This window comes from Thalassophryne amazonica, chromosome 10 (assembly GCF_902500255.1).
Source record: "Thalassophryne amazonica chromosome 10, fThaAma1.1, whole genome shotgun sequence".
Taxonomy (NCBI): Eukaryota; Metazoa; Chordata; class Actinopteri; order Batrachoidiformes; family Batrachoididae; genus Thalassophryne; species Thalassophryne amazonica.
In genome coordinates, this window is record NC_047112.1 from 97924583 (window position 1) to 97947070 (window position 22488).

At 44.1% G+C, this 22488-nt stretch overlaps 1 protein-coding gene across 1 annotated transcript in view; it reads left to right on the top strand.

Annotated features, from left to right (window-relative positions):
• Window positions 1-22488, top strand: part of LOC117518168 (cyclin-dependent kinase-like 5) — a 186677-nt gene that overhangs the window by 24330 nt on the left and 139859 nt on the right. Inside the window, 1 exon segment of the mRNA XM_034179226.1 lies at window positions 5186-5401. Coding sequence (XP_034035117.1) covers window positions 5302-5401 — 100 coding nt within the window. The 5' untranslated portion in view covers window positions 5186-5301.

Genomic DNA, 22488 nt, shown 5'->3' on the forward strand with positions numbered 1-22488 from the left:
CCCAGGTGAGGGTGGCCACGATAGTGGACTCCGGCAGGATGGGCTCCGGTGGATCCGACAGTGCAGTTTTGACCTCCTCTTCGTGTACCTGGGACAAGGCATCCGACCTCTGGTTCTTGGTCCCGGGGCGATAGGTGATCCGGAAGTCAAAACGCCCGAAGAACAGTGACCAGCGGGCTTGCCTGGGGTTCAGCCGCTTGGCGGTCCTGATATACTCCAGGTTCCGATGGTCAGTGAAAACCGTGAACGGCACAGACGCTCCCTCCAACAGGTGTCTCCACTCCTCAAGAGCCTCTTTCACCGCAAGGAGTTCTCGATTGCCGACGTCATAGTTCCGTTCAGCCGGGGTCAACCTGCGTGAAAAGTAGGCACACGGGTGAAGAACCTTATCGGTCTCTCCACTCTGGGACAGCACGGCTCCTATCCCTGAGTCAGAGGCGTCCACTTCAACCACGAACTGGCGGCTAGGGTCGGGCTGCACCAAAACTGGTGCAGTAGAGAACCGTCGTTTCAACTCCTTGAACGCGGCTTCGCACCGATCCGACCAGGTGAAGGGGACTTTTGGAGAGGTCAGGGCTGTCAGGGGGCTAACTACCTGACTGTAGCCCTTAATGAACCTCCTATAGAAATTAGCGAAGCCGAGGAACTGTTGCAGCTTCCTACGGCTTGTTGGTTGGGGCCAATCTCTCACCGCCGCAACCTTGGCCGGATCAGGGGCGACGGAGTTAGAGGAGATGATAAACCCCAGGAAGGACAAAGACGTGCGGTGAAACTCGCACTTCTCGCCCTTCACAAACAGTCGGTTCTCTAACAACCGCTGCAGGACCTGACGTACATGCTGGACATGGGTCTCAGGATCCGGAGAAAAGATGAGAATATCGTCCAGATATACGAAGACGAATCGGTGCAGGAAGTCCCGCAAGACGTCGTTAACCAAGGCTTGGAACGTCGCGGGGGCGTTGGTGAGGCCGAACGGCATGACCAGGTACTCAAAGTGACCTAACGGGGTGTTAAATGCCGTCTTCCATTTGTCTCCCTTCCAGATCCGAACCAGGTGATACGCATTTCTAAGATCCAGCTTAGTAAAGATTTTGGCTCCATGCAGGGGGGTGAACACGGAATCCAACAATGGAAACGGGTATCGATTGCGAACCGTAATCTCATTCAGCCCCCTGTAATCAATGCATGGACGGAGTCCGCCATCTTTCTTGCCCACAAAAAAGAAACCTGCCCCCATCGGGGAGGTGGAGTTCCGGATCAGCCCGGCAGCTAATGAGTCCCGGATGTAGGTCTCCATTGATTCGCGCTCAGGTCGTGAGAGGTTGTACAGCCTGCTGGACGGGAACTCAGTGCCTGGAACCAAATCAATGGCACAATCGTACGGACGGTGCGGGGGAAGGGTGAGTGCCAGATCCTTGCTGAAGACGTCAGCAAGATCGTGGTACTCAACCGGCACTGCCGTCAGATTGGGAGGGACTTTGACCTCCTCCTTAGCCTGTAAACCGGGAGGAACCGAGGATCCTAAACACACCCGATGGCAGGTTTCGCTCCACTGAACCACCACCCCAGACGGCCAATCAATCCGGGGATTGTGCTTCAACATCCATGGGAAGCCCAAAATCACGCGGGAGGTAGAAGGAGTTACAAAAAACTCAATCTCCTCCCGATGGTTTCCAGACACCACCAGAGTTACTGGTTGTGTCTTGTGTGTGATTAAAGGGAGGAGGGTGCCATCTAGTGCCCGAACCTGCAATGGCGAAGGAAGTGCCACCAGAGGGAGCCCTACCTCCCTTGCCCATCTGCTGTCTAGCAAATTCCCTTCTGACCCCGTGTCCACCAGTGCTGGGGCTTGAAGGGTTAAATCCCCGCTCAGGATTGTAACTGGGAGTCGTGTGGCAATCTGTGTGTGTCTCACGTGAATGTTTTGACCCCCCCTTAGCCCAGTCTCTGAGGGCGGTTGTGGTTGTGGCCGTTTGGGGCAGTTTTTCTGTGTGTGCTCTTTTGAGCTTCAGAGAAAACACTCCCCGCGGATCAGCCTCCTCATTTTGGCCCTGTGCGTTTCCCTAACAACGTCAGCAGGGGGAGCTGTTGCCCCACAGAGCGCTGCGGCTGTGGAGCGTGGGGAGGGCGGGCCCTTTTCGAAACCGGAAGGGAGAGGGGCGGCGCGTATCTGGCCACGTCCTTCGCCTCGCTCCCGACGGCGTTCCTCCAACCGATTGTCTAACCGTATAACGAGATCGATAAGCCCATCTAAATCCCGCGGTTCCGCCTTAGCAACCAGATGCTCCTTCGGGACTAACGACAGTCCGTTTATGAAGGCGGCGCGGAGCGCAACGTCATTCCAGCCGGACCTCGCAGCCGCGATGCGGAAGTCGACTGCATATTCGGCTGCACATCGGCGCCCCTGTCGCATTGACAGCAGCATTGTTGAAGCGGTCTCTCCTCTGTTAGGGTGATCAAACACTGTTCTGAACTCCCCCACAAACCCAGTGTATGCTGATAACAACCGTGAGTTCTGTTCCCAGAGCGCCGTAGCCCAGGTGCGTGCCTTACCCCGAAGCAGAGCAATCACATAAGCTATTTTACTAGCATCTGACGCGTACATGACGGGACGTTGTGCGAAGACGAGCGAACACTGCATGAGAAAGTCTGCGCACGTCTCCACACAACCTCCGTACGGCTCAGGAGGGCTTATGTATGCTTCAGGGGATGGTGGGAGGAGGTGTTGAACCACCACTGGAACATTCATATCCTGCACAGGGTCGGCAGGAGGAGGAGCTGCAGCAGCGCCCTGAGCGCTCGCCGCCATCTGCGCGGAGAGAGCCTCCACCCTGCGGTTCAGGAGGATGTTTTGCTCGGTCATTTGATCCAACCGAGCCGTAAAGGCGGTGAGAATGTGCTGTAGCTCACCAATCACGCCTCCTGCAGACGCCTGCGCTCCCTGCTCTCCCATTGGTCGTTCAACAGCCCGGTGACGCCCCTCGGAGTCCATGACGCTGGCCGAGATATCCTGTTGTGAAAGTGTAGTGACACGGACCCACAACAGGGGGCGCAAATGAACGGTCAATGGATGAGCCAAAAAGTAACAATTTAATGTTGTGAAATGTGCACAACGAAATACAGACAATCTCAGAATATAATTACAGTCAAATCACAAAGATGACGTGTGGGCAGGCTCGAGGATAGAAGACGTCTGTCCTGAGAAGAGCCGGAACCACACGATTTCCGCCACCACCGAACCTGGTGAATACTGGAGCCGCCAAGTCCCGAATTCCCAGGTGATCACCGTCCCCGACTGTCGGATCTGGTACTGCTGGCAGAACAAAGACAGTCAAGTGTAGGTGTGTGCACACCCAGTAACAATAATGGTGGGAATGCCACCTCCACCTCTCACTCTATAACTTGCAGAGTACTGTAGTGATTCCTCAGGGGAAAAGAGTGCCTTCTAGCGCTCTCTCAGCTTCCACCGACAGAGGTACCGGTACTCCTGCAAACACTCACAATATACAAATAATATTGTAACACAACGGCTGAGGATATTACCTCCAATGAAGTATGATATCTCGGCGATGAGGTGGAGATGACGTCTGGGTTTTATGGAGTGAGATGATGAAGAATGAGTGACAGCTGTCAGGAAGTAATGAGTAACAGCTGTCACTCCCGGCTGTGTCCGTGGCGGCAGCGCCCTCTCGTGCCTGAAGCCCGCATTTCAGGCAGGGCGCCCTTTTGGTGGTGGGCCAGCAGTACCTCCTCTTCTGGCGGCCCACACAACACACAGCACACTTTTCCACTTTGCATCTGTCCATTTCAAATGAGCTCATGTCCAGAGAGGGTGGCGGAGTTTCTGGATGTTGTTGATGTATGGCTTTTGCTTTGCATGGTAGAGTTTTAACTTGCACTTGTAGATGTAGCAAAGAACTGTGTTAACTGACAATGGTTTTCTGAAGTGTTCCTGAGCCCACGCGGTAAGATCCTTACACAATGATGTCGGTTTTTAATGCAGTGCCGCCTGAGGGATCGAAGGTCACAGGCATTCAATGTTTGTTTTCGGCCTTGCCGATTACGTATAGAAATTTCTCCAGATTCTCTGAATCTTCTGATTATATTATGGACTGTAGATGATGGAATCCCTAAATTCCTTGCAATTGAACATTGAGAAACATTGTTCTTAATCTGTTGGACTATTTTCTCACACAGTTGTTCACAAAGTGGTGATCCTCGCCCCATCTTTGCTTGTGAATGGCTGAGCCTTTTGGGGGATGCGCCTTTTATACCCAATCATGACACTCACTTGTTTCCAATTAACCTGTTCACCTGTGAAATGTTCTGAACAGGTGTTCTTTGAGCATTGTTGCCCCTGTCCCAGCTTTTTTGAAACGTGTTTCAAAAAAACAATAAAGTTTATCAGTCTGAACATTAAATATCTTGTCTTTGTGGTGTATTCAATTGAATATAGGTTGAAGAGGATTTGCAAATCGTTGTATTCTGTTTTTATTTACATTTCACAGAACGTCTGAATTTCATTGGAATTGGGGTTGTGTTTATATGTGCATGCATTTCTTATTTTTATACTATAAGGGATGGGTATTCATAAGCATTGCTTCTGCCCTCACCCTTTCGGCCACACGGATACGTGTTGAGTTGTTTTGTTATGAGTTCTTGTTACTGTTGATTTGTGCGCCGAATAAATAAATAAATTTATTCATTCATTCATTCATAACTTCATTAACTCTTTCAATAATCCAACTCCATCAGTGGTAATTTTCACATCATCATGCTTCCTCAGATGACCAAAAATCATATAGTTTGTGTTATCCCTGTTTAAAGCTAACTTATTTTCATTAAACTAATTTCTCATTTTTATCATTTCTTCTCCTGTTACTTCTGTGATTTCCAACAGATTACTTCCTGAATAATATATGCTGGTGTCATCAGCAAACAACAAAAAAAAAATAGCATTTTAGAAGATTCACATATGTCATTAATAAATTTTGAAAAAACAAACGCCCTAAACTTACTTCTTCTTGCAACATAGATGGACCCCTGATTGTGAAAAAGGCATAAATAGATTGTTTCTTGACATCTATGACCTTCGCTACTACTGGTCTGTTAAATTTGTGTTTAACATGCGACTCTGGTACATCGTGTGTCTATATTGTTATTAAATGTTGTCATTTCTGTATAGGTGAGCGAGTGAAGAAGGTATGCGGAGGATATTATGGCTCACAGATGCCAGATGTCTCCTGGGAACCAGCACCTGGCCTGCTTGTGCAATCCTGTAGCTGGGCCTCCTCTCTCTGAATGCCAAGTACCTCAGAAATCACACCTTTTGACTTGATGAAGATCCCTGATATTGGTGATGTAATGAATAAATTTGAAGTCCTGGGTATTGTGGGTGAAGGTGAGATCACTCATTTACTTCCCTAAAATGTGTAACTTTGTTTCCTAACAGCTATGAGTTCAATTTAACCTTCATCCAAGCCTTTCATGTATAGCAGGACAACACTTTTCATGGACTAACCTACTGATTGTTTTTACCCACGTTGTTTGTGTTTAAGTAAACAGCCCAGAGTGAAGTTGGTAGTCTGCAGTGTTCTGCTCTTCATATTTGAACAACTCAGTAAGGTCAAGGCCAGAATGATACTTAAGAATTGGTGCTCTTTGTGGCCTATTTTGGAATCATGTTTTATTTTTATAAATAAGACAGGGAGCTTTCGAGTGGTTTTTAATTGAAATGCATTGAGATGGGATGGGACGTTGTGTCCGAAGTGAGCAAAAAACCCATGATATAAAATCTGGTGTATATATACAGTGTTTATTACATGGAAAACCATACATAGATATTGGGACCTTTGCTTTTGTCTGGTGAATGCGAGTATCCAGTTTATACAATGATGGTTTAGGCAAATTTTACTGTATTTGTTTTTTCCACTTTCTGTAAAGTAATAACAAATTTGATACATTTTTCTGCTTGTTTTGGTTTGGAATAGAATGTGCAGTGTTCCCGATACATGTATGGAAATAAAAGCTATTAAGGCCCTGTTACACCTTGATGATTTAGCCAGCGTATGCCAGTCGTATTTACAAATGCTGGCATAAGTCCAATAAGTTAAGGGTAAGTTTTTTGATAAGTAAGAGCATGTTGAAACACGCTGAAGCTCGCTTCAAAGATGGTGGCGCGCCTAGTCGCAGCGGCTCTTAGCTCCTCTAGTTTTCAGTGTGTTTTTCTATCTTTTTGGCCATCCTGTTGTGTGGTCGCTGACTACAGGCAACAAGATCTCTTACGGATTGGTTTACGGAGTGAACGTGTAACTGCAGACTTCATCCATGGTAACAACATACCACAGGACATCGCCCGGACACTGGGCTCCCTGTGGATAGTCTTCCCCACAGACAAGAGAAGGAGACGGTGGAAGGAGAGGAAACAAAAGCGGGGCTACTGGGTCGGCACCCTAGCGCAGCTGCGGAGACGAAAGCACACACTACTGATTCCTAGTATTTTCCTCTCCAACCCAATGCAAGATCTTTCACCAACAAGAGGGACAGCTAGTGCACGGATGCCACCATCATAGACAAATACTGCTCCCCAAACGTGGAGTTTGTGACCGTAAAGTGCAGACCACTGTACCTCCTGCATGAGTTTAATGTCATTGTGGTGATTGCTGTTCAGTGTTGTATAAAGTACAGGAAAATCACACTTAAGTAAAAGTACAGATACCCATTAAAAAAATGACTTTGGTAGAAGTTCAAGTCACTGATTGAAATGCTACTCAAGTAAAAGTCTTAAAGTATCTAGTATTTATTGTACTTAAGTATGACAAGTAATGTACAACTAAATGTACTCAAGTATTGAAAGTAAAAGTACAAGTAAATGTTAATAATCAAAAATGGTCTGATTTATTTTTTATAAAACTTTATCTAGGCTTGTAAATGACTGGTAGTATTAGTCAAAATACTGAAAATTGTGCACATCAATCAACTCAATCAACTTTTTTCTTGTATAGCGCCAAATCACAACAAACAGTTGCCCCAAGGCGCTCCACATTGCAAGGCAAGGCCATACAATAATTATGAAACACAGTCTACGTCTAAAGCAACATAACCAAGGGATGGTCCAGGGTCACCCGATCCAGCCCTAACTATAAGCCTTAGCGAAAAGGAAAGTTTTAAGCCTAATCTTAAAAGTAGAGAGGGTATCTGTCTCCCTGATCTGAATTGGGAGCTGGTTCCACAGGAGAGGAGCCTGAAAGCTGAAGGCTCTGCCTCCCATTCTACTCTTACAAACCCTAGGAACTACAAGTAAGCCCGCAGTCTGAGAGCGAAGCGCTCTAATGGGGTAATATGGTACTATGAGGTCCCTAAGATAAGATGGGACCTGATTATTCAAAACCTTATAAGTAAGAAGAAGAATTTTAAATTCTATTCTAGCATTAACAGGAAGCCAATGAAGGGAGGCCAACACGGGTGAGATATGCTCTCTCCTGCTAGTCCCCGTCAGTACTCTAGCTGCAGCATTCTGAACCAACTGAAGGCTTTTTAGGGAACTTTTAGGACAACCTGATAATAATGAATTACAATAGTCCAGCCTAGAGGAAACAAATGCATGAATTAGTTTTTCAGCATCACTCTGAGACAAGACCTTTCTGATTTTAGAGATATTGCGTAAATGCAAAAAGGCAGTCCTACATATTTGTTTAATATGCGCTTTGAATGACATATCCTGATCAAAAATAACTCCAAGATTTCTCACAGTATTACTAGAGATCAGGGAAATGCCATCCAGAGTAACGATCTGGTTAGACACCATGCTTCTAAGATTTGTGGGGCCAAGTACAATAACTTCAGTTTTATCTGAGTTTAAAAGCAGGAAATTAGAGGTCATCCATGTCTTTATGTCTGTAAGACAATCCTGCAGTTTAGCTAATTGGTGCGTATCCTCTGGCTTCATGGATAGATAAAGCTGGGTATCATCTGCGTAACAATGAAAATTTAAGCAATACCGTCTAATAATACTGCCCAAGGGAAGCATGTATAAAGTGAATAAAATTGGTCCTAGCACAGAACCTTGTGGAACTCCATAATTAACTTTAGTCTGTGAAGAAGATTCCCCATTTACATGAACAAACTGTAATCTATTAGACAAATATGATTCAAACCACCGCAGCGCAATGCCTTTAATACCTATGACATGCTCTAATCTCTGTAATAAAATTTTATGGTCAACAGTATCAAAAGCAGCACTGAGGTCCAACAGAACAAGCACAGAGATAAGTCCACTGTCCAAAGCCATAAGAAGATCATTTGTAACCTTCACTAATGCTGTTTCTGTACTATGATGAATTCTAAAACCTGACTGAAACTCTTCAAATAGACCATTCCTCTGCAGGTGATCAGTTAGCTGTTTTACAACTACCCTCTCAAGAATCTTTGAGAGGAAAAGGAAGGTTGGAGATTGGCCTATAATTAGCTAAGATAGCTGGGTCAAGTGATGGCTTTTTAAGTAATGGTTTAATTACTGCCACCTTAAAAGCCTGTGGTACATAACCAACTAACAAAGATAGATTGATCATATTTAAGATTGAAGCATTAAATAATGGTAGGACTTCCTTGAGCAGCCTGGCAGGAATGGGGTCTAATAAGCATGTTGATGGTTTGGATGAAGTAACTAATGAAAATAACTCAGACAGAACAATCGGAGAGAAAGAGTCTAACCAAATACCGGCATCACTGAAAGCAGCCAAAGATAACGATACATCTTTGGGATGGTTATGAGTAATTTTTTCTCTAAAAGTCAAAATTTTGTTAGCAAAGAAAGTCATGAAGTCATTACTAGTTAAAGTTAATGGAATACTCAGCTCAATAGAGCTCTGACTCTTTGTCAGCCTGGCTACAGTGCTGAAAAGAAACCTGGGGTTGTTCTTATTTTCTTCAATTAGTGATGAGTAGAAAGATGTCCTAGCTTCACGAAGGGCTTTCTTATAGAGCAACAAACTCTTTTTCCAGGCTAAGTGAAGATCTTCTAAATTAGTGAGACGCCATTTCCTCTCCAACTTACGGGTTATCTGCTTTAAGCTACGAGTTTGTGAGTTATACCACGGAGTCAGACACTTCTGATTTAAAGCTCTCTTTTTCAGAGGAGCTACAGCATCCAAAGTTGTCTTCAATGAGGATGTAAAACTATTGACAAGATACTCTAACTCCCTTACAGAGTTTAGGTAGCTACTCTGCTCTGTGTTGGTATATGACATTAGAGAACATAAAGAAGGAATCATATCCTTAAACCTAGTTACAGCGCTTTCTGAAAGACTTCTAGTGTAATGAAACTTATTCCCCACTGCAGGGTAGTCCATCAGGGTAAATGTAAATGTTATTAAAAAATGATCAGACAAAAGGGAGTTTTCAGGGAATACTGTTAAGTCTTCTATTTCCATACCATAAGTCAGAACAAGATCTAAAATATGATTAAAGTGGTGGGTGGACTCATTTACTTTTTGAGCAAAGCCGATAGAGTCTAATAATAGATTAAATGCAGTGTTGAGGCTGTCATTTTCAGCATCTGTGTGGATGTTAAAATCGCCCACTATAATTATCTTATCTGAGCTAAGCACTAAGTCAGACAAAAGGTCTGAAAATTCACAGAGAAACTCACAGTAACGACCAGGTGGACGATAGATAATAACAAATAAAACTGGTTTTTGGGACTTCCAATTTGGATGGACAAGACTAAGAGACAAGCTTTCAAATGAATTAAAGCTCTGTCTAGGTTTTTGATTAATTAATAAGCTGGAATGGAAGATTGCTGCTAATCCTCCGCCCCGGCCCGTGCTACGAGCATTCTGACAGTTAGTGTGACTCGGGGGTGTTGACTCATTTAAACTAACATATTCATCCTGCTGTAACCAAGTTTCTGTTAGGCAGAATAAATCAATACGTTGATCAATTATTATATCATTTACCAACAGGGACTTAGAAGAAAGAGACCTAATGTTTAATAGACCACATTTAACTGTTTTAGTCTGTGGTGCAATTGAAGGTGCTATATTATTTTTTCTTTTTGAATTTTATGCTTAAATAGATTTTTGCTAGTTATTGGTGGTCTGGGAGCAGGCACCGTCTCTACGGGGATGGGGTAATAGGGGGATGGCAGGGGGAGAGAAGCTGCAGAGAGGTGTATAAGACCACAGCTCTGCCTCCTGGTCCCAACGCTAGACAGTCACAGTTTGGAGGATCCCAAAAAATTGGCCACACAAAAACACTAAGACAGGGAGCTGGTTAAAGTACAATAAAAGCTTTGCACTGCTTTTTTTGCACTCAGGATTCAACATTTAACACAGCATCATAGATTTTTCTGCACTCATCTTGAGGTCAGTCAATTTTGTTAAACAGTTAGGACTGACTGCTAGTCTGGCACAGCCAGCTAATTTCTCATTTGGAAAATTACTCTGGTATCTCTCCATTCACATTTTATTTCCAGGGGCTGTGCGGTCAGATGTAGAAAATCTGCCTCTGGACATTATTGCATCGGCGTACATTTGTGTTCAAAATAATAGCAGTGTGTGAGTGAAGTGAGTAATGCTCAAAAAACTTTATTTCCATACACATAAATGCATTGAGAACACTGCACATTCTATTCCAAATCAAAACATGAAGAAAACTGTGCCAAATTTGTGATTATTTTACAGTAAGTGAACACAAAGAAATATTAGGCTGTTCAAAAAAATAGCAGTGTCTGCATTTTTCTTTTTGTGACCCTAATTACACGTGGACCTTATTTAAGGACGAAGGCAGCAAATGTTGTACATGCTGGTTCTAGTGCATTTCTCTCAGAAAATCTGAGTAAAAAGGGTCTTTCCAGACATTCTTCTGAAGAACAGTGTACCTTGATTAATTTGTTGATTGGAGAGCAGATAACATATAAAGAAGTGCAGAAAATGATAGGCTGCCCAGCTAAAATGATCTCAAATGCTTTAAAATGGTAACCAAAACCAGAAAGACGCAGGATAAAACTGAAAACCATTAAAATGGATTGAAGAATATGCAGAATGACAAAGACTCAGCCAGTGATCAGCTCCAGGGTGATCAAAGAAGGTCTAAGATTACCTGTGAGTACTGTAACAATTATAAGACACCTATGTGAAGCCAAGCTATGGGCAAGAAGCCCCCCACAAAGTCCCACTGTTGTGGAAAAAAAAAAAAAACCCTGAGATGCTGAAGAGGTTGCATTTTGCCAAGGAATATATTGATTGGCCTAAAGAGAAATGGCACAACATTTTGTGGACTGATGAAAGCAAGATTGTTCTTTTTGGTTCAAGGGGCCACAGACAGTTTGACATATGAGCTCCAAGAAATGAATTCAAGCCACGGTACACCGTGAAGACAGTGAAGCATGGTGGAGCAAGCATCATGACATAGGGATGTTTCTTGTACTATGGTGTTGGGCCTATTTATCGCATACCAGGGATCATGTGTTGTGTGGGCCGCTGAAGAGGAGGTACTGCTGGCCCACCACCACAAGAGGGCGCCCTGCCTGGAGTGCCGGCTCCAGGCACCAGAGGGCGCTGCCGCCTTACGGGAGCAGCCAGGGTGACAGCTGTCACCCATCACTGGACACAGCTGTTCCACTCAGCACGGAGGTATATCAGCAGGACGGCGTCTCCACCTCAGTGCCGAGATATCGCCTTGAGTTAAGGTAATCACCTCAGCAGCATATTCTGTGACAATATTTGATAACCCTTTCAGGACAGCGGACTACTGAAGGCCAAGTGTTTGGATAAGTACTCACCTTTCCTGCTTAAGTGTGACAAGAGGTGGAGGCGGCTTTGCCCCTCTCCGTCTACTGGGTGCGGTCGCATCCTACCTGTGTGTTTGTGCTCTTTTCCGCCAGCAGTACCGGATCCGACGAGCGAAGGCAGTGGCCACCTGGGAATTCGGGACTTGGCGGTTCCAGTACTTCTGGGTTTCGGTGGCAGAGGAGATCTGGGTGGTTCCGGTTCGACTAGGACGGACGTCTCCTACCTTCGAGCCTGCCCACACGACACCAGCAGATTTCGGCTTACGCCTCAAAATTGTTAATTGTTGTATTAGTTGTGTTCTTCTCACAACAGTAAAACTAATTCTTTACTTTTCTCCATTGTCCGTTCATTGCGCCCCCTGTTGTGGGTCCGTGTTCCTACACTTTCACAACATCATGGATCAGTTTAAATGCATAAAAATACTTGAAGAGGACATGTTGCCTTACGTCGAAGAGGAAATGCCCTGGAAATGGGCATTTAAACAAGATAGCGACGCCAAACACACCAGCACGTGAGCTGCATCTTGGTTCCAGACCATCAAGATTAACGTTATGGAATAGCCAGCCCAATCATGGGACCTTAATCCAATCGAAAACTTGTGGGGTGACATCAAAAATGCTGTTTCTGAGGCAAAACCAAGAAATGCAGAGGAATTGTGGAATATAATTCAATCGTCCTGGGCTGCAGTACCTGCTCACATGATGATGGAGCGGAAGTGGCGCTCGTCTACCTGTGCGACACTGTGCAGCCTGCTGAGGCGTATGTTCTGAGTGCTGAGTGCTGGTTGTTGTTGTCATCGATTGTGTGTTACTGCTGTGGACTTCTATGCCTGTATCTGTTATCGAGGACTAAGCGGAGTTACGCGGAAACATGAAGGGAGCTTACATTGGGATCTTTGTTGCTCTCTGGACTCTGTTATGTCGGAGCATTAGCGGCTACCAAGATGGCGGAGACGTGAGTGCTGGTAGGATTATCTACAGTCGGGAACTCTTGTTGTCTCTCCGTCTGCCAGAAGCAGGTTCAGAGTCCTGGCGTCCTCCTGGCTTGCCGGGTGGGTTTTTCGACACTGCAGAAAGTGGATTGGTACCGAGGAAACGCCGGAGAAGAAGGGGGAGGAGGGGTGGCGTCCAGCGCCGGCTGAGAAGAATTAGACTTGACGATAGACGCTGGCTCCCACCTCTCCCAACAGTCCTTCTTTCCAATGTTCAGTCTATCAGGAATAAGATGGATGAACTCGAGATCTACGCAAAGTGGAAACATGAGTTTAGAGAGACTTGCCTCCTCGCGTTCACTGAAACATGGCTGGGAGAACGAGACAGGAATGAGGATTTCTACTTAACCGGCTTTGGACTCCCCATTCGTCTGGACCGCTCTTCTTTTATTACAAATAAGTCTAAAGGAGGTGGGGTCTGTTTTTATATTAATGAGAGATACTGTAAAACTGTTGTGGTGCGAGAGAAAATATGCACCTCAGATATTGAGCTTTTGAGTATCTCACTTCGCCCCTTATACCTGCCGAGGGAATTTCCTCAGTTGTTTTTTTCCCTGGTTTATATTCACCCGAGAGCTGACATCACGGCAGCTTGCCAGCTGATCGAGGATGTGAATAATAAACTAACTGCAATTTCCCCTGATGCTCCTAAATTTATTTTGGGGGATTTTAACCACTGCCGATTGGACAGAGTACTGAGGACATACGAGCAGTATGTTACTTGTTCAACAACTGTGGGGAATTCTATTGTTGACCAGTGCTATGGCTCAGTAGCCAAAGCTTATAGGTCCATCAGTATGCCCCCTCTCGGAGCCTCATACCATAATAGTGTTCTTCTTTTGCCAACTTATAGGCCAGTCTGTAGACGTCGGGAGCGGACTATAAAGACTGTGAGGTGTTGGTCCGAAGACTGCATCGACAAACTGAGGGCTTGCTTCGAATGGACTGCGTGGGAGGTTTTCTATGATACATGCTCTGATCTGAATGAACTGACACAGACTGTTTCCTCTTATATATCCTTCTGTGTGGATATCAACATTCCTCAGAAGAATATTATTAACTATGCCAATAATAAACCGTGGGTCACCAAAAATTTAAAGAGTGTTTTAAATAAGAAGAAAAATTTTTTTTATATAGGAGATAATGTGGAAAAGAAAGAAATTAACAAGGAGGTTAGGAACGAAATCCGTAAAGCTAAAAGAGCTTACAAAGACAAGGTAGAACATATGTACAGTAGTGGTGATCTGCGGGCAGCCTGGATAGGCATTAAATCTATGGCTTCAGTTACTAATGTCCAACAGGATAATAATAGAGCGCCAATTAAAGTAGAGGGAAGTAACGATGAGGATCTGCCGAATGCATTTAACTGTTTCTATTCTAGGTTTGAGAACTATGAGGTTGCAGATAAACTCCCCCTTGAGAGCACTTCCTCTGCCACTGATGATGGTATAATCATTAGCGAGGATAGTGTGAAAAGACTTCTGGAGAAGGTTAATGTAAGGAAGTCTTGTGGTCCAGATGGAATTTGTGGACGTACACTGAGGTATTGTGGTGAGCAACTCAGTAGCGTCCTCCTCTATATCTTTCAGAGGTCACTTAGTTGCGGCCGAGTGCCAGATTTATGGAAATCATCACTTATAATTCCTGTCCCGAAAAAGTAATTTCCTAAACAGTTTAATGATTTTAGACCTGTGGCACTCACATCACTGTGTATGAAGGTCTTTGAGAAAATTATGAAGAATATGATAATGTCAAACATGAAAGGGAATATTGATCCACTTCAATTTGCATATCAGGCGGGTAAAGGAGTAGAAGATGCTAAGCTTTTTATTCTCAACTGTCTTTACAGACATTTGGAAAAGCCTCAAGCTCATGCTCGGCTTTTATTTGCTGATTTCTCTTCAGCTTTTAACTTGATGCAGCCTTGCCTTTTAATTAAGAGGTTAAGGTGTGATTTTAAATTGCCTCACCAGATGGTTGAATGGTTGGCGGACTTTTAACGAATAGGAGACAGAGAGTTTTGGTAAATGGACGCGTTTCAGACTCCTTAGTTTTGTCCACAGGCTCACCACAGGGCTGTGTTCTTTCCCCCTTGCTTTTCATCTTATATACAGATGAATGCAGAAGTGTCAGGCAACGCAGCTATTTAGTTAAGTTCTCTGATGATACTGCTTTGCTGTCCCTTCTTCAGGGAGAGGAGTCAGGACATGGGGAGGCCCTTGCTGATTTTGTTTCATGGTGCGATACAAATCACTTGGAGTTAAATGTATCTAAAACGAAGGAGCTGATAATTGATTTTAGACGTAACAAAGGGTTTGCTATAGACAGCATTATTCATGGGAAAGCTGTAGAAAAAGTTCCTGCATATAAATATCTGGGCACTTTTTTTGATGAGAAGTTGAGATTTGACATAAATACGGCAGACATTGTGAAGCGAGGGCAACAGAGAGTGTACCTCCTTCGCAAATTGAAGTTCTTCTCTGTTAGTTCTGTTATTATTGAAAGTCTTTTATGTTTTTCTTTCATCTGCTGGCTTCCTAGCCTGGCACTGAAAGATAAAAGGAGCTTGCATAGTATCACAAAAACATGTTCAAAGATCATTGGAGTGGAAACCAGAGACCTAGCTAGTTTTTGTGAACAGCAAATGGTGAGGAAGGCAAATTGTATCTTGTCTTCTCCCGGACATGTGCTGGCAGGTGAATTTTCTTTGTTGCCTTCAGGCCGTCGTTATGTTTCACCTGTCTGCAGGACGAATCGGTTGTTAAAATCTTTTATTCCTTCTGCTATCCGTCTTTTAAATTCCTTGTAAGGTGTGGATGTATGGGTATGGGGACGTAGTATGTTGCACATTTTATGTGGATGTAGTATGTTTTTTTTTTTGTTTTTTTTTCTGTGATGTGCCGGTATGCAGGCTGCTGAAATTAATTGCCCCTGATGGGATGAATAAAGTTGTCTAAGTCAAAAGTCAGTTGGCTCCATGCAACACAGATGTGAAGATGGGATGGGACGTTGTGTCCGAAGTGAGCAAAAACCCATGATATAAAATCTGGTGTATATATACAGTGTTTATTACATGGAAAACCATACATAGATATTGGGACCTTTGCTTTTGTCTGGTGAATGCGAGTATCCAGTTTATACAATGATGGTTTAGGCAAATTTTACTGTATTCGTTTTTTCCACTTTCTGTAAAGTAATAACAAATTTGATACATTTTTCTGCTTGTTTTGGTTTGGAATAGAATGTGCAGTGTTCCCGATACATGTATGGAAATAAAAGCTATTAAGGCCCTGTTACACCCTGACGATTTAGCCAGCGTATGCCAGTCGTATTTACAAATGCTGGCATAAGTCCAATAAGTTAAGGGTAAGTTTTTTGATAAGTAAGAGCATGTTGAAACACGCTGAAGCTCACTTCAAAGATGGTGGCGCGCCTAGTCGCAGCGGCTCTTAGCTCCTCTAGTTTTCAGTGTGTTTTTCTATCTTTTTGGCCATCCTGTTGTGTGGTCGCTGACTACAGGCAACAAGATCTCTTACGGATTGGTTTACGGAGTGAACGTGTAACTGCAGACTTCATCCATGGTAACAACATACCACAGGACATCGCCCGGACACTGGGCTCCCTGTGGATAATCTTCCCCACAGACAAGAGAAGGAGACGGTGGAAGGAGAGGAAACAAAAGCGGGGCTACTGGGTCGGCACCCTAGCGCAGCTGCGGAGACGAAAGCACACACTACTGATTCCTAGTATTTTCCTCTCCAACCCAATGCAAGATCTTTCACCAACAAGAGGGACAGCTAGTGCACGGATGCCACCATCATAGACAAATACTGCTCCCCAAACGTGGAGTTTGTGACCGTAAAGTGCAGACCACTGTACCTCCTGCATGAGTTTAATGTCATTGTGGTGATTGCTGTTCAGTGTTGTATAAAGTACCGGAAAATCACACTTAAGTAAAAGTACAGATACCCATTAAAAAAATGACTTTGGTAGAAGTTCAAGTCACTGATTGAAATGCTACTCAAGTAAAAGTCTTAAAGTATCTAGTATTTATTGTACTTAAGTATGACAAGTAATGTACAACTAAATGTACTCAAGTATTGAAAGTAAAAGTACAAGTAAATGTTAATAATCAAAAATGGTCTGATTTATTTTTTATAAAACTTTATCTAGGCTTGTAAATGACTGGTAGTATTAGTCAAAATACTGAAAATTGTGCACATCACACAAAAACACTTCAGAAACAAGGTTTCAAAACCTAAACGAGAGTAGGCTACTCACTAGGTGTTCACAGGAAACAGTTATTTATTTCTATATGTATTTATTTATTTTCATTGTTACATGGTTTTATCTTTTCTGTTGTGTTTTGTTTCATTGGGTTCTTTTTGTCTCTTTCTCTAAAATTGTAACATTATTAGTCTATTATTATTGACTATTATTATCTATTATGTAGACTGTTATTGTTGTTGCTATAATATATGAATAAAAATAAATTTAAAAAATTACAATTTGACTCTTACGACAATGAACGCTGAGCCATTAATTATGCAGAAAACAAATCAACACAAATGTGTTGATGCGAACAGCTTAATGCTAACTTTAACATTGAAAACGCCATAGACGGTCCCATTTTTAAGTTATAAAATACATCTATCAACTGTTTCAGAAGACCATAACAGGTCGGTTTAACATAAAAATATTAAATATTACTCACAGACATTTGCTCTTCAGGGTTTTAGCGGGAAAAAAAATAGGATAAAGCGAAATAAAATCCATGAATCATAGATCGAAGCACTGCTTCAACCTGCGAATCACTGCTTTGACTGGTTCAAGGTTCAAAGCAAAGCCGCGCTGCAGAAACGTTGATTACAGACCTGCAGCAGGGTCTGTAATCAATGTAGAGAAATGATCATTTTCCTGACAAACACCCCCCAAGTGTGCAACTGCAAAAAAGCCTACCGGACATGCCTCAAGACAAATCGGCCTGACTTCGCTGCAGTCACTAGTAATCACTGGTGTCTCTGGGTGAAAACACGACTTTTTTTCGCACGTTTTTTTTTTTTTTGGAATGAGTAATGGCATGGCGAATAGAAAATGTATCGGAGTAGAAGTATGCAATTAAGGTCGGAAATGTAGTGAAATAAAAGTGAAAGTAAGCTGAATTTAAAAAACTCAAGTAAAGTATAAAGTCTCCCAAAACGTACTTAAGTACAGTAGTGAAGTCTTTTTACTTCATTACTATACAACACTGCTGCTGTTTGCATTCCACCGGATGCTAACACTAGCATAGCCCTTAGCCACCTGGAGTACTCTATCAACCAGCACCAAGACAAATATCCAGAAGCAGTGCAAGTGATCTCATGTGACTTTAACCACGCTGATCTGAAAGTAGTGCTACCAAAACTACACCAACACATCAAATGTGCAAGCAGAGAAGCAAGGACCCTGGATAAAACCTACTCTGATATCAAGCATGGATACAGGACTATGTGGCTGCCTCACCTGGGCTCCTCTGACCACATGTCACTGAATCTGATACCAGCATACATCCCACTCACAAGGAAAATCCCTCCAACAGCTAAAACTGTTAAGTGTTGGGCTGATGGTGCCTCCCAGCAGCTACAGGACAGCTTTGAAAACACCAGCTGGGATGTTTTCTGCAACCAGGACCTGGAAGAATACACCTCTGCAGTACTTGGCTACATTCAACACTGTGTGGACACTGTCACAGTAGACAGGCGTATCCGGCTCTTCCCAAATGAAAAATTCTGGATGACCAAAAGTGTCAAGATTCTGCTGAAGGAGAGGGACAGAGCCTTCAGGTCTGGTAACAGAGAACATTACAGTGGTGCCAGAGCAGACCTGAAGCAAAGCATCAAAGAAGCCAAATCAGCCTACAGGGAGAGGATTGAGGAGGACCTCAGCAGCAGCAACAGCCAGCAGGTGTGGCAAGGGGTTCAGCACTTTACCAACTACAGGTCCAGTAACATCATTGCAGCAACAGGGAGCATCTCGCTGGCAGAGGAGCTCAACCACTTCTTTGCCCGTTTTGAGGTGGAGACAGTTGCTGAAGCCGCACGGCAGATACCAACCCCTGACACCCAGACCTTCACCGTGCAAGCCCTGTAGGTCAGGCGTGTTCTGCGGACAGTGAATCCCCGGAAGGCTGCAGGACCAGACGGCGTGACCGGGAGAGTACTGAGGGACTGTGCTGATCAACTGGCTGATGTCTTTACCAGCATCTTTAACCAGTCCCTCTCCCAATGCTTCATCCCCCCTGCCTGAAGTCCTCCACGATAATCCCTGTTCCAAAGAGGACCACTATCAGCACCCTCAATGACTACCGGCCAGTAGGACTCACGCCCATCATTATGAAGTGCTTTGAAAAACTTGTCCGGAGGTACATCACCTCGTCCCTGCCCACCACACTGGACCCTCACCAGTTTGCCTACAGAGCAAATAGGTCGACAGAGGATGCCATCGCCACTGTTCTACACACCACATTGACTCACGTGGAACACCGAGGGAGCTACGCAAGGCTTCTGTTTCTAGACTTTAGCTTAGCATTTAATACAATCATACCTAGCAGGCTGGTGAGCAAGCTGGGGGACTTGGGCCTCTCTGAGAACATCTGCATGTGGATTATGGACTTTTTGACTGACCGCTCCCAGAGGGTGAGAGTAGGAACCCACCTTTCCCCAGCATTGAGGACCAACACTGGCTCTCCACAGGGCTTTGTGTTTAGGCCCCTACTCTACACCCTCTTCACACACAACTGCACCCCCATCCATGCATGCAACTCCATAATCAAGTTTGCAGATGACACCATGGTGGTGAGGCTCATCTCAGGGGGAGATGAGACTATATACAGGAGAGAGGTGGAGCATCTGTCAGACTGGTGTACCATCATCAACCTCACTCTTCAATCAATCAATCAATCAATTTTTTTTTTATATAGCGCCAAATCACAACAAACAGTTGCCCCAAGGCGCTTTATACTCTTAACACCAGCAAGTCAAAAGAACTGATCGTTGACTTCAGATCTGCAGCCGGTCAAGGGTCAAGATCCATGGGGACCTGGTGGACAGGGTGCAAGTCTTTCGGTTTCTGGGCACCCTCATTGAAGAGGATCTGTCATGGACTGCTAACTCCACTGCGTTCCTGGGGAATGCACAGCAGAGTTGTTCTTCCTGAGACTACTCAGGAGGAGCATAGTGTCAACCAAACTGTTGTTGTCCTTCTACTGGTGCTCGGTGGAGTCAGTGCTGAGCTGTGGAATCGCATTGTAGTTCTGCAGCTGCACTGCTGTGGAGAGGAAGGCTCTCCAGAGGGTCATTAACACAGCCTAGAAAAATTGACTGCCCCCTCCCCTCTCTGGAGGACATCTACAACTCCCGCTGCCCCAGGAGACCTCACAACATCAGCAGAGACTCCGCCCACCCTGGACACCACCTTTTCAGACTGTTCAGCCGTTATTGCCCTTAACGCCACCAAAAAGGAATTTAGAAAACAGAAATAGTAGCAGAACTGTGCAATTTTTTTTTCCCACTCATGTGCAATATAATGTTCCTCTCCTACAGAACTCTTCTTATATTTGCAGTTAGTGTCATACATCTTTGCACATTCCTTGTATTTTGTATTTTGTATATTGTGTAGTTTTTTGCTTTACTTCTTTGTTATTATTCTATTTTATTTCAACTCTATCTTTTATTTATCATCAACTGCACTGAAAAGAATTGCTACTTTTTAATCTTGTTATACTTTGTACTGTGTACACTATAAAATGACAACAAAAGGATTCTGATTCTGATGTACATCCTAATAAGCTGAGCTGCTCAAAAAATTGTGGGCATGCTGAAAAATTTCAATGCATGAGTTGTGACTGATTTCTGAAAATGACATCTGGAAATACTTTAATTCGTGGCTGGAAACATAGCGTTTTAAAGCAAGTCCCTCATTAGTTTTTCTGCTCCAGGTGCTTTTCTCATGACGGTGTCGCACTCTGATCAGACAGAAGCCCTGAAATGATTTAAATTTTTAAAGCGCCATCGCTGTGGTGTAATCATCAGAAGACCTGATCGATCAGGGTGATCACACCCTGAGTAATGCGCTGTAACTCTTTACAGTGTCATTGCTGTCGGTGTGATTATCAGATGACCTGATTGATCAGGTGTGGTCACGCCTGATTAATGCACTGTTTAAAGTGCATTAAGATCAGCACTTCATTCAGATCACACCTGATTGCGGTTGACTGGCGCTTTAAAAGTTTAAACCATCACAGCGTTTCATTATTCAGATCTGTGAAGACCTGATCAGGTCTGTTCAGCGGACCTGAAAGCAGCCGCTCTGCGCTTTAAAAGTTTAAAGAGACAGCACTTCATTCGTCACAACAGCGTTTACCACAACCAGTCGAATCATCAGCGTTCTGTACACAGTGAAAATGGTCCATCAAGATAAAAAAATGAAAATGAAAAAAATAAAATAATGTTAAATTCCCTGTTTCTGACCGGCACCTCAACATGCAGTACCGACCTGAACCACTGGGTGGAAACAGGGCTGTCGGCATATGCTGGCTAATCGTCAAAGTGTGACAGGGCCTTTATATAAATATAATAGCTAAGTATAAAGCTATTACTCTCTTTTTTTTAAACACACTGCTGTTATTTTCAACACAAATGTACAACCAATTAGAGCAGCAATGCATGTGGCATAGGCAGAGCAGTAACCCCACTAGTCTCAACTGTACAAACGTGCAGCCGAGAGTAAGGCTGTTATGTGCAGACGCAGGTTGAGGAGCGGACCAACGTCTGACCGAACCCAGCGCTAAATAACCAGAAAGCGGTTCCACAAACAAAACGATTTTATTTCCCCTCCAGTGCAATAATTAGTGTACAACATAAATATTTGGTTTGTCTGGCGGAGTGAAGGACGGCGCGCTCTCCAGCGCCCAAAAGGATCGAAGCCTCGGCGCTTCTGGACTTAGATTCACCGCCAAACATCCCCCAGGTGGACACGACAAACTGACTCTGTGAAGGATGGAAAAAGGTGAGGTAAGTCAACAGAGCTACAGCAAATATCCTTCAGAGACACACACTATCAGCAACACATTCAGGTCTGAATTTAAGCTTTATGTAAATGAGCAGCTTCTCACAACAGGTGGAGGATCATCAGTCCGTACGCCACGGCAGTGAGAAGCAAACTGCACAATTCTCATCAATGTTCAAATATACTGCGTAACAGAATGCCAAATTACTATTAACGATCATTCAGACAATAATCACCTCTGATGTGTGCTGACAGCATGTGTCCCTCACCCGTCCTCCTTGACAGGCACGATGTGTCAAACCCTGGCGCGGTCCTCAGCGTCTCACAAACGAAGGTCACAAGGTCGAGTTCCCGGCAATTCTGCTTGAACCACTCATGGCTTAAGTGCAGAACGCCATCTCATTATCTGCTTCAGCTGAAAGTCTTTAAGTTTGCACGTGAGCATCATCCACAGGTGCTGCGAGTCAGTAGCCCTGCACGTGAACATCCTCCACAGGTGCAGCTAATAATGCTGATGAGGGTGAAGGACTCTTCTGCCAGCACCTTCTCCACAGACAAAAACCAGTTTGCATATCACCTGGACAGCAAAGAAAAGAAAACAACACAAAAACATCCAGCCAATCCCCCCAACACACAACAAAGGCAAACCCATCTTTCTTA